General features: G+C 43.4%; 1 protein-coding gene and 1 long non-coding RNA gene across 2 annotated transcripts in view; one reads left to right on the top strand and one right to left on the bottom strand.

Annotated features, from left to right (window-relative positions):
• Positions 1-11,431, bottom strand: part of LOC136170780 (uncharacterized) — a 41,296-nt gene extending 29,865 nt beyond the window's left edge. The window contains exons 1-2 of the long non-coding RNA XR_010663681.1: positions 11,295-11,431; positions 3,697-3,847 (exon numbers count right to left, since the gene is read on the bottom strand). This is a non-coding gene — a long non-coding RNA (uncharacterized lncRNA). The remainder of the gene's footprint in view (positions 1-3,696; positions 3,848-11,294) is intronic.
• Positions 11,432-11,681: 250 nt separating this feature from the next.
• Positions 11,682-12,878, top strand: part of PON3 (paraoxonase 3) — a 29,860-nt gene continuing 28,663 nt past the window's right edge. The window contains exon 1 of the mRNA XM_065938760.1: positions 11,682-11,816. Within this exon, the coding sequence (XP_065794832.1) occupies positions 11,743-11,816 (74 nt within the window). The 5' untranslated portion in view covers positions 11,682-11,742. The remainder of the gene's footprint in view (positions 11,817-12,878) is intronic.

The following is a 12,878-nucleotide window of genomic DNA, read 5'->3' as shown; positions in this document are numbered from 1 at the left end:
TGAGTTAGGCATTAATATATAACAGTGAACCAGATACATGCCTATATTCTACTAGAAGATTCAACAAATGAGAAAATAGATGATAGAAAGATAGATGATAAAGAACTAAACACAGGGACATCCTGATGCTACATGAGAAAATAGATGATAGAAAGATAGATTATAAAGAACTAAACATAGGGACATCCTGATGGTACAGTGGATGAGAATCTACTTGTCAGTGCAGGGGACATGGGTTTGATCCCTGGTTTGGGAAAATTTCACATACCAAGGAGCATAAGCCCGTGTGTCTCAACTACTGCACCCAAGCGCTTAGAGCCTGTGCTCTGCACCGAGAGAAGCACCACAGTGAGAAGCTAGTGCTCTGTAATGGAGGAGCCCCTGCATTCCACAGCTAGAGAAAGCCGCTGTGCAGCAATGAAGACCCAGCACAGTTAAGTTCAATTCACTTCAGTCACTCAGTCGTGTCCGACTTGTTGCAACCCCATGAACTCCAGCACGCCAGGCCTCCCTGTCCATCACCAACTCCCGGAGTTTACTCAAACTCATGTCCATTGAGTAGGTGATGCCACCCAACCATCTCATCCTCTGTCGTCCCCTTCTGCCTTCAATCTTTCCCAGCATCAGGGTCTTTTCAAATGAGTCAGCTCTTCACATCAGATGACCAAAGTATTGGAGGTTTAGCTTCAACATCAGTCCTTGAAATGAACACCCAGGACTGATCTCCTTTAGGATGGACTGGTTGGATCTCCTTGCAGTCCAAGGTACTCTCAAGAGTCTTCAACACCACAGTTCAAAAGCATCAATTCTTTGGAGCTCAGCTTTCTCTATAGTCCAACTCTCACAACCATACATGACTACTGGAAACACCATAGTCTTGATTAGACGGACCTTTGTTGGCAAAGTAATGTCTCTGCTTTTTAATATACTATCTAAGTTGGTCATAAATTTTCTTCCAAGGAGCAAGCATCTTTTATTTCATGGCTGCAATCACCATCTGCAGTGATTTTGAAGCCCCCCAAAATAAAGTCAGCCACTGTTTCCCCATTGATTTGCCATGAAGTGATGGGACCGGATGCCATGATCTTAGTTTTCTGAATGTTGAGTTTTAAGTCAACTTCTTCACTCTCCTCTTTCACTTTCATCAAGAGGCTCTTTAGTTCTTCACTTTCTGCCATAAGGGTGGTGTCATCTGCGTATCTGAGGTTATTGATATTTCTTCCGGCAATCTTGATTCCAGCTTTTGCTTCATCCAGACCAGTGTTTCTCATGATGTACTCTGCATATAAGTTAAATAAGCAGAGTGACATTATACAGCCTTGATGTAATCCTTTTCCTATTTGGAACCAGTCTGTTGTTCCATGTCCAGTTCTGACTGTTGCTTCCTGACCTGCATACAGGTTTCTCAAGAGGCAGGTTAGGTGGTCTGGTATTCCCATCTCTTTAATTTTCCACAGATTATTGTGACTCACACAGTCAAAGGCTTTGGCATAGTCATAAAGCAGAAATAGATGTTTTTCTGGAACTCTCTTGCTTTTTCTGTGATCCAGCAGATGTTGGCAATTTGTTCTCTGGTTCCTCTGCCTTTTCTAAAACCAGTTTGAAAATCTAGAAGTTCACAGTTCACGTATTGCTGAAGGCTGGCTTGGAGAATTTTGAGCATTACTTTGCTAGCGTGTGAGATAAGTACAATTGTGCAGTAGTTTGAGCATTCTTTGGCATTGCCTTTCTTTGGGGATTGTAATGAAAACTGACCTTTTCCAGTCCTGTGGCCACTGCTGAGTTTTCCAAATTTGCTGGCATATTGAGTGCAGCACTTTCACAGCATCATCTTTTAGGATTTGAAATAGCTCAACTGGAATTCCATCACCTCCACTAGCTATGTTCATAGTGATGCTTCTTAAGCCCCATTTGACTTCACATTCCAGGATGTCTGCCTCTAGGTGAGTGTGAGTGATCAAACCATCGTGATTATCTGGGTCATGAAGATCTTTTTTGTACAGTTCTTCTGTGTATTCTTGCCACCTCTTCTTAGTATCTTCTGCTTCTGTCAGGTCCTTACCATTTCTGTCCTTTATTGAACCCATCTTTGAATGAAATGTTCCCTTGGCATCTCTAATTTTCTTGAAGAGATCTCTAGTCTTTCCCATTCTGTTGTTTTCCTCTATTTCTTTGTATTGATCGCTGAGGAAGGTTTTCTTATCTCTCCTTGCTATTCTTTGGAACTCTGCATTCAAATGGGAATATCTTTCCTTTTTTCATTTGCTTTTCACTTCTCTTCTTTTCACAGCTATTTGTAAGGCCTCCTCAGACAGCCATTTTGCTTTTCTGAATTTCTTTTTCTTAGGAATGGTCTTAATCCCTGTCTCCTGTACAATGTCATGAACCTCCATCCATAGTTCCTCAGGCAATCTGTCTATCAGATCTAGTCCCTTAAGTCTATTTCTCACTTCCACTGTCTAGTCATAAGGGATTTGATTTAGGTCATACCTGAATGGTCTAGTGATTTTCCCTACTTTTTTCAATTTAAGTCTGAATTTGGCAATAAGGAGTTCATGATCTGAGCCATAGTCAGCTCCTGGTCTTGTTTTTGCTGACTGTATAGAGCTTCTCCATCTTTGGCTGCAAAGAATATAATCAATCTGATTTTGGTGCTGACCATTTTGTTATGTCCATGTGTAGAGTCTTCTCTTGTGTTGTTGGAAGAGGGTGTTTGCTATGACCAGGTCGTTCTCTTGGCCGAACTCTACTAGCCTTTGCCCTGCTTCATTCCGTACTCCAAGGCCAAATCTGCCTGTTACTCCAGGTGTTTCTTGACTTCCTACTTTTGCATTACAGTCCCCTATAATGAAAAGGACATCTTTTTTGGGTGTTAGTCCAGAAGGTCTTGTAGGTCTTCATAGAACCGTTCAACTTCAGCTTCTTCAGCGTTACTGGTTGGGGCACAGACTTGGATTACCGTGATATTGAATGTTTTGCCTTGGAAACGAACAGAGATCATTCTGTCGTTTTTGAGATTGCATCCAAGTATTGCATTTCAGACTCTTTTGTTGACTGTGATGGCTACTCCACTTCTTCTAAGGGATTCTTGCCCATGGTAATAGATATAATGGTCATCTGAGTTAAATTCACCCATTCCAGTCCATCCTAGTTTGCTGATTCCTAGAATGTTAATATTCACTCTTGCCATTTCCTGTTTGACCACTTCCAATTTGCGTTGATTCATGGACCTAACATTCTAGGTTCCTATGCAATATTGCCTTTACAGCATCGAACCTTGCTTCTATCACCAGTCCCATCCACAACTGGGTGTTGTTTTTGCTTTGGCTCCATCCCTTCATTCTTTCTGGAGTTATTTCTCCTCTGATCTCCAGTAGCATATTGGGCACCTACCGACCTGGGGAGTTCATCTTTCAGTGTCCTATCATTTTGCCTTCTCATACTGTTCATGGGGTTCTCAAGGCAAGAATACTGAAGTGGTTTGCAATTCCCTTCTCCAGTGGACCCCATTCTATCAGACCTCTCCACCATGACCCATCTGTCTTGCGTGGCCCCACAGAGCATGGCTCATAGTTACACTGAGTAAGGGTGTGGTCAGTATGATCAGATTGGCTAGTTTTCTTGATTGTGGTTTCATTGTGTCTGCCCTCTGATGTCCTCTCTCAGCACCTACTGTCTTACTTGGGTTTCTCTTACCTTGGACGTGGGGTATCTCTTCACAGCTGCTCCAGCAAAGCACCGCTGCTGCTCCTTACTTTGGACGTGGGGTAGCTCCTCTTGGCTGCTCCTTACTTTGGACGTGGGGTAGCTCCTCTTGGCTGTTCCTACACCATTGCAGCCACCACTCCTGCGCAGCCAAAAATAAATAAATAAATATTAAAAAAAAAAAAAAAACAGAAACAGCCATACAACCAGCAGTCCCTCTGCTGGGCATACACACTGAGGAAATCAGAACTGAAAGAGACACATGTACCCCAATGTTTATTGCAGCACTGTTTACAATAGCTAAGACATGGAAACAACCGAGATGTCTTTTGGCAGACAAATGGATAAGGAAGTTGTGGTACATATACACAATGGAATATTACTCAGCTATAAAAAAGAATGCTGATGAGTCAGTTCTAATGAGGTGGATGAAACTGGAGCCTATTATACAGAATGAAGTAAGTCAGAAAGAAAAACACCAATACAGTACATTAATGCATATATATGGAATTTAGAAAGATGGTAATGATGACCCTATATGCAAGACAGCAAAAGAGACACAGATGTAAAGAAAAAACTTTTGGATTCTGGGAGAGACAGTGGGATGATTTGAGAGAATAGCATTGAAACATATATAACCGCATGTAAAGTACATGACCAGCGCAAGTTCGATGCATGAAGCAGGGCACTCAAAGCTGGTACTCTAGGACAACCCAGAGGGATGGGGTGGGGAGGGAGGTGGGAGGGGTTTCAGGATGGGGAGACACATGTGCACCCATGGGTGATTCATGTCGATGTCTGGCAAAAACCACCACAATATTGTAAAGTACTTAGCCTCCAATTAAATTAATTTAAAAAAAAAACTATAGACTTGAATTACATTAAAAAAGAAGGAACCAAACAAATGACTAAAGAATAATTTGGAGAAACCCAATTTTCCCACCTCCACCATTTTGAAATGCTTAAACCTAGAGGAAAATTAAAAGAGTAGTTCAGTGACTTCCTTATACCCTTCACCTATATTCACCAAGCACCAGTTATCATTTTTCCATTTTTGCTTTACTTTTCCAAGTAAAGATGCTTTTATTTTTCTGCACCATTTGAAAGCAAGTTGGAGATATCATAAACCTTCATCTCTGCATACTGCAGCTTGCATCTTCTAAATATGAGGGAATCCTTCCACATAACCACAATGTTATTACAACACTTTGCAATAATAATACCTCTCAATAATAGTGATGCCATCTAATATCTGGTACAAATTCAAACTTTCTCAGTGGTCTCCAAATGCCTTTAATAATTGCTAACCCTCCCATCCACCATGGTCCCTAATCCAGAATTCAATCGAGGATCACAATTCACATTTACTTATATCTCTTGAATCCTTTTTAATGCGAAAGTCTTTCTATTTTTTGTTTTCATTTTTAATGACACATTTTTCAGTGCAAGCAAGATATCTTCTGGAATGATCTACATTCTGAATTTATTTGATCATTTCTTCCTGGAGTCCTGAGCTCAATTCAGCAGCACTCGTATTTCCTGTAAATTAGAAGTTACCCTAAGCTTGACCAGATTCAGGTTAAACAATTTTGACACGAATACTAATAAGTGACCTGTACTTCACACTGCATTGCAGTAGAATATAAACATAGGTTTTTTTCACTCTTTGTGATAGCAAATCTGAGTAACTGATTAAGGTGGTGGTCACCTGCTCACCAGGGTTAATTTTCTCTTTCTTTTTATAAATCCAAGTGAATATTCTGTTCCCTAAAACCTTTCATCTATTTGGCATCCAGTAGTGTTCTTGCCCCGGAGAAGGCAATGGCACCTCACTCCAGTTCTCTTGCCTGGAAAATCCCATGGATGGAGGAGCCTGGTGGGCTGCAGTCCATGGGGTCACTAATAAGAGTCGGACATGACTGAGTGACTTCACTTTCACTTTTCACTTTCACACATTGGAGAAGGAAATGGCAACCCACTCCAGTGTTCTTGCCTGGAGAATCCCAGGGACGGGGGAGCCTGGTGGGCTGCTATCTATGGGATCACACAGAGTTGGACATGACTGAAGTGACTTAGCAGCAGCAGTGTTCTTGCCCAATTATTATTACACTGGAGTTGCAAAATGGTGATTTTTTTCTCCCATTATTTCTATTACTGTCAATGGACAATACTCTATTAAAAAAAAATTATGGGTCATTGAACTCCCTTTTTCCCTCTTCTACATCCTTTCTCGTTTTTCTGGAAATTATTTTCTATCAGTTCCTAGAGAGATATTTCTTACCTTTTCACAGATTTCTACCTTAATTTCTATCCAAAATCAGATATTTATTTTGTAGGAAATTAGTACAATGATCTAATAAAGTAGAACGTCTCTATCCCATTTTCCTTCTCAGTGATTTAAAAGTCTACATGGATAAATTCTCCAACATAGAGATTCTGTGTGCCTCAAGTTTTCACTCCCAATACCAGTTTCTCCCACTGACTCAGCCATCCACTCCTACAGCCATATTCTGTATCAGAAACTTTCTTACCTGTAAAACCTTTATTTCAAGTCGCAGATGCTGCAACCACCACCCCCTTCATTTCTAAATCATCTGTTCAGGTACTGACATTGTTCTAAAATTTTTGAATTGTACCAACCTCAAACTGATTGATAACCCTAGCCCCAGAACTTTCTCCCCTTCCCACTGCCCCCTCTTCTGCATAATATCTCTGCTTATCCAATCCAGCTTCCATCCTGTAACCACTTCCTGGAGAATACTCTCAAGCCCTTTACACGTCTCTCCTCCTAGTGTCTTAGGAAGCAAAGCTCAAACCGTTTCTTTACTTCACACATACACCTAAGCAGCTATATGTGACCTGGGAAAATCACAAAACAGCTGAATAGTTTCTCTTGAATGAATGTCAGAGCTCAGATTTGGTACTCAAAATGTCAAGCAATCCTCAATTTCTTTAGTAGATTAGCTTTCCTCTTCCTTGAGTTAGTAATTTTATACCTTCTCCTTTTCCTCAAACTTCCCACAACCCTTGATCTATTCACACTTTGGTCTGTAGGTCCTGTCTTATAATTCACTGAGAAAATGGAAACAACCAGATATAAGCCCCCTCACGTTTCCCCTCCCTAAGTTACACCTCTAACTGTAGCTTCATCCACTTCCTCCTATTTCTACTATTAAAGTGGAGAAGCAGTTCTCCAACTGTTCTTAGGACTTCACCTTTTCCATTATCCCTTCTCTCTTCTGCGTCGTCAAACTCTTTCCCTACTGATTCATTTTCATTAGCACAAAGACCTTCTAACTGCATCTCCCATTTAAAAAACAACACTCCCTTGATCTCACATTTTTAGCCACCACATCATCTCTCTGGATTCCACTGATGGCTTAAAATATGTCCAAAGATTTGACATTCTTCCCCCAAAAGCAAGCTTAATGCACTGCTCCTTAACAACTTATTGACCACAGACATATTAATACATCTTCTGTTATGCACAATATTGACCAGAAGATGTTTTGATATTCACTTACAGAACAAATCACCAGCCACAGGTGTTAGTTTATGCAAAAATCCCCCTGTCAATAATGTGTTAAGAGTGGGTTGGATTTAGTGACTGATGTCTAACAAACAGAATAAGGCAGAACTGACAACATGTGACCTTTGAGACTCAGCAAAAAAAGGCGTCAAGGTTTCCTCCTTGCTCCCTCATGCAGGCCACTCGCTGGGGAAAGTTCGCTACCTTATCCTGAAGACATTTCTCAGGCAGCCCTATGGGAAGGTCCACATGGCAAGGAGCTTAGGTCTCCTGACTATAGACGTGCAATTGAGTGATGCTGGAAATGCCTTCAGATTACTGCAACCTCGTGACTGACCATGAACCAGAAGCACTTCACTAAGCTGCTTCCAGTTTCTGACCAACAACAATGCTCAGATCATGAATTTTAAGCTACCTTGTTTGGGGATAGTTTAGTACATCATAATACATAACTATTACACCCACCATAAGTAAAGTCTTTGAGATCCACACTGTCTCTTCTTTCTCATTACCCACTCACTTCTCAACCAACTGCAGTCTAGTGTCTGCTTTCGTCAAGGTCATCAGAGATCTTTGTGTTGCCAAATCCAATTGCCTCTAACTCTGCTCTGATCTTACCTGACTTCTAAGCAGCATTTGGCATGCTCTCCTCTTTCCTTCTCGAAACATTCTTCCACCTTGGCTTTCTCAACACTATTCTCATTATGTCCTATTTTCCCCTCCTTTGCTGGTTTGCATACCTCATCCAAATACAAATGGAAATGTAATGACTCTTTAGGGCCAAAATTGGGTGCTCTTTCCTCTCTCCCATCTGTTTCAATGGGTTTATGTACTCCCTGTATACTGATTACTCCAAAATTAACATCGCCAGCTCAGACCTTGCAGTCATCTTTTATATCACGTTTGTCCTCAACTATCAGAAACTCTACCTGACTATCTCCGAGTGATATCTCTTCAGGTCCATTCTCCTATCTCTGCCCAATCTCTATTATTACCTCTTACCCAGAACAGTTTTGCAGGTGGACTTCTGTCTACCAGTTTTCCCCCTCTCCAGTCTATTTCCTCCTTAGTAGCAAAGTACTCAGATCACATCATCTCCTGCAAGACCTTTCTGTGTTACCGATCTCTCCACTAAGACCTGCAAGATGCTCTGTGATCTGGGTTCTGCTTCCCCTCCAACTTCATCCAGCAATGGCTTGGTCCACACTGTAACTGCAGGTCCTGGCAAACACCAAGATCTTTCCCTCAACTGAAATCCCCCTCTGCCTACTTTTTACAAACTTAGTTTCTTCTCTTACTTCAGGCCTCAGTTTTAATGTCACCTCTTTAGAGAGGCTTTTCCAACTCTGGGAGACAGCAAGGGGCTCCACCAGAAGCATGTCTCTGATTCACAAACTAACTGGTCCAGAGCCATATCCCCTCTATCTGGCCCTCACAGGCCTAGGGACAATATACCTCTGCTGTAGTCATCCCAGGACTAGGTGCCAGCAAACTAGCAATTACCTTATAGCCTCAAACCTGCCAGAATTATTCAAACTAGCCAATCCTAAGTAGTTCACCCTGCCCTGCACACTAGCGGCCCACTCCGGTATTCTTCCCTGGAGAATCCCATGGACAGAGAAGCCTGGCAGGCTACCGTCCACAGTGTCGCCAAGAGTCGGACATGACTGAAGCGAAAGAGCATGCACCACGCCCTGCCTTGGCTTTACTGTCAAAACCCCGATAAAGGGAGCAGCCTCAACACCCTGTCCTGTTTCCTGCCTCCCAATCACCCAGGTGTCTTTCCCACATGGCCCTGTATCATGCCTGTCCTGTCTCTAGGTTTTGTGAGTATAAAAAACTATTCTGTCCTGAGCCTCTCTGTCTCCTCTCACGGCTACACATGACTGATTATTTCATAAAAGAACACGAAACAACTTACTTCTTTGTCTTTTTCTGTGTTTTGGCTTCACCTTCCCTCCTGCTTCTTTTCTTTTTTTCCTATCCTCCCTCCCTTCCTTCCTTGAAATATATTTCCCCTCTAGGATGTAAGCCCCTTGAAGGCAAGGGCATCTTGTTCACACCAAGTCTTCAGTGCTGGGCAAGTATTTTAAGTGCTCGCCAAACAGTGCTGAGTGTGAACGCCAAGCAGCACTCCTTCCCTTCCTTCCCAGCCTCCCATGGACTCACACACACACCATTCCAGCGAATGATTTAAACTCAGTGGCCATGAACCAGTCTGGACAGTCATCACCACACAGTGATCCACGGGTTTGTCTTTCTTCGAGACAAACATGCAGGGTGTTGACTAAGTGAAGAAATCTGAAGCAACAGCAGCAGCAGAATTTCCACACCATATGTGTGTGTGTGTGTGTGTACTTATGCATTTTCTTCTGAAAAATGGGTCACTGCTTTCACAGGAGTCTCTTCATTAAAAATCAAAGTTATATTAAAAGGTACGTTGAGGGCTTCCCTGGTGGTTCAGTGGTAAAGAGTCCGGCTGCCAAGGCAGGAGAAACAGGTTTGATCCCTGCTCTGGGAAGATTCCACGTGCCCTGGAGCAGCTAAGCACCGTGCTCCCGAGCCTGGGCAACGCACCTACTGAGCCCACGTGTCACAACCAGCAAAGCCCGAGTGCCCCAGCCTGTGTGCTCTGCAACAAAGGAAGCCGCTGCGCTGAGAAGCCTGCGCACCACAACCACACAGACAGTAGCCCTTGCCCATGGCAACTAGAGAAAAGCTCACATAGCAATGAAGACCCAGCACAACCACAAATAAATAATTTTTTTTAAAGGTTGAAAAGTCTCCTTGCCATCCCATCTGTCCCACTTAGGGGAAATCAGTTTGTTAGTTTCTTGTGTATCTTTCCAATATTTTTATATAAATACAGGGAGATATCGGAGAAGGCAATGGCACCCCACTCCAGTACTCTTGCCTGGAAAATCCCATGGATGGAGGAGCCTGGTAGACTGCGGTCCATGGGGTCGTGAAGAGTCAGACACGACTGAGCGATGTCACTTTCACTTTCACTTTCATGCACTGGAGAAGGAAATGGCAACCCACTCAGTGTTCTTGCCTGGAGAATCCCAGGGACGGGGGAGCCTGGTGGGCTGCCGTCTCTGGGGTCGCACAGAGTCGGACACGACTGACGTGACTTAGCAGCAGCAGCAGCAGGCAGATATAAATACGTATTCCTCCTCTGTGTGAACTCTTTTCAAATTAACCTCCTTAAGAAGTAACTGTCATCAATGCAATTCCAGATGTTACAGCGCCCCTTTAGTAGCCCTTCCTCCACAGCTTTAATAAACACCAGCATAACTAGGAAGGGCACGGGAAGGGCTCACGCTGCCACTCTCTAGTGGCGTGGCCAAGGGCAAGTTACACAGTTAATCTGTGCCTTGGTTTTCTCACCTATAAAACTGGGATGTTACCTACCTCAGAGAGGTACCAAGAATCAAAAGTTAACATAGGCAAAGTTCTAAGGACAATGCAAGGTACACAGTAGGTGCTGCATAAATGGCAGTCTTTATTATTCCACTATAATTATGTATTCAGACAGTATTTATGTATCACATAAGTCAGAAATCTCCCTTACTTAGTATCTCCACTTCTGTGTTCTCTCAAACACTGTTTACTTACACTCAATAGAAATAGTCCTTTTTTTTCCCTTGTGGAAAATAAAGACAGATCTTGAAGATGCTACTTGGCTTTGCCCAAACTCTTTAAGTCTTTCCCACCTCCTGCTCCCCTTCTTCCAACCTGATCTTCATCATGAGTGTGGGAGGGTGCAGATTATTTGCCTGGCAAGATCTAAAGATCCAGAAGAAAGAAGAAAGAAGGATCTAGGACTCTTTTGAAAGTCTAACCTTCCAAAGAAACTGTTTCCCTCCTCCCCCTCTCTCCTCCCTTCTGCTCATCTTGTTACCTATTCTATTTATTTCTTTCCCTTCATTTCTCCTGACTTTATCTCAAATGTTGGGGGCAGATGCTGACATTCACAAATCCACCCAGTCCACAAACAGAACACCCCCGCCTCCACCCTGTGTCTGGGATCAATTCTCCGTCTCATAGAACACCTTACCTTCCACAAACTGCAAAGTTTCTGGGTCTGAACTACAGCTCCCCGCGCTCTCTGCCCCTCGTTTCCCCATCAGGCCACTTGAGGAGCTGAGGTAGAATTCCGCAGCTTTTGGCAGCAAACCTCCTCCTCTATCGTCCCACCCACCCGTGGGGTCTCGCCAAAGCTGCCAAGGGAACCCAGGGCTATGGGTCCTGTCTCTGTATTTTGAGCCCTGAAGAATAAAGGAATCCGCGAGTAAAGGTTGCCTTGAAAGCAGGTGAATGTGGCCTTGAACCCGGAGCAGCGCTGCGGCCAGGGGCGGGACGCAGCGACCTTAGCCCGGCGCCTTGGCAGCGCACCTGCCCTGCGCAGGAGGGGCGGGGCGGGCACCACTTGAGGGCGGGACCGGCGCGGCCCGCAGCCCCTCCCGAGTGCTCTGCGCACTGGGCGCCCCTGGACCCTGGAGACCATGGGGAAGCTGGTGGCACTTATCCTGCTGGGCGCCGGCCTGGCCCTAGCCTGGGAGAGATTTTTGACACTTAGGTGAGTTGGCATCTTGAGCGTCCTGGGCTTTTTCTCTTCCAAGTTAGGTTAAGGGCTGCCCCGGGCCGCCTTCCTAGTGGGTAAGAATGAGCTGTTTGGGGACCCCGTCTTCTCAATCCCACGTAACAAACCATCCCTTGAGAAGCTCTGATGTGGAAAGTGAGCTGATTTCTTGCCTTTCCTAAGATCCTGAGGCAGAAGTGCCCCGATTTATTTTCTGAAAGTTATGCAACTCCCCACCTTCCCCAGGTCACCCTCAGCATTCCACCCACCCTTGAACAAACTAATTCTGTTGGAAGCGCTGGTCTTGGGGGAGGGAGCCAGGCTACCCTGGATGTTTCTAGCTGACTCAGAGGCTGTCCAAGGCAAGTTCAACCTTGAGGGGTACCGGGTTACCAGATTAAAGGAGCTAGCAGGACAGCAGGGAAATGAACTGAAACCTGCAAGGGGAGATTGGCATTGTCTCTGTATTTGACTTGACCTTTGGAAGTGGAAGATCTAGTGGTGATAGCCATTCCAGAAATATCTCAGGAGAATACTTGGCTAGTAAGAAGAAATGTTTGTCAGATGATGACATGTGTTCCCGAATAGATGTTAGTCTCTACTTGCTTTCAGTCCTTTCAGGTTGTTTTTATTTATTTCTCTAAATCGAAGTTGGTCTTCTCAGAGGTTCACATCTATTGGCAGAATCTGTTGAGGAGCATGGTGCCTTTTGATAATGCATTCTAGTTCAGCTCAAAAGAGTTTATTGTTACATTTGCTCCCACTGCACGAAGTGAGAAAATCATAAAAAATAATGATAATTATAAAGCCAATTTAAAGAGCATTTCTTTAAAAGTCACGGTAAGATAAGTATAGAATCTTCCTGAATACAATTTAATAAAAATGTAAAATTATTCCTGGTGTTTAGAAGAATGTTTCACTGTGGAATCAAAAACACTATTCAAAAATAACTTGGCCAATTGTTTAAAATATGGTCAGTTTAGTGGACTCATGAACTTGCAAAGTAAATGATCATACAATTTAAAAAATTATAAAGCAAAAGTTACAGAGTTTAGCTAT

Source organism: Muntiacus reevesi, chromosome 6, assembly GCF_963930625.1.
Source record: "Muntiacus reevesi chromosome 6, mMunRee1.1, whole genome shotgun sequence".
In the NCBI taxonomy this organism is placed as follows: Eukaryota; Metazoa; Chordata; class Mammalia; order Artiodactyla; family Cervidae; genus Muntiacus; species Muntiacus reevesi.
The sequence above is the reverse complement of the archived record's forward strand: the minus strand, read 5'-3'. Positions and strand labels throughout refer to the sequence as shown.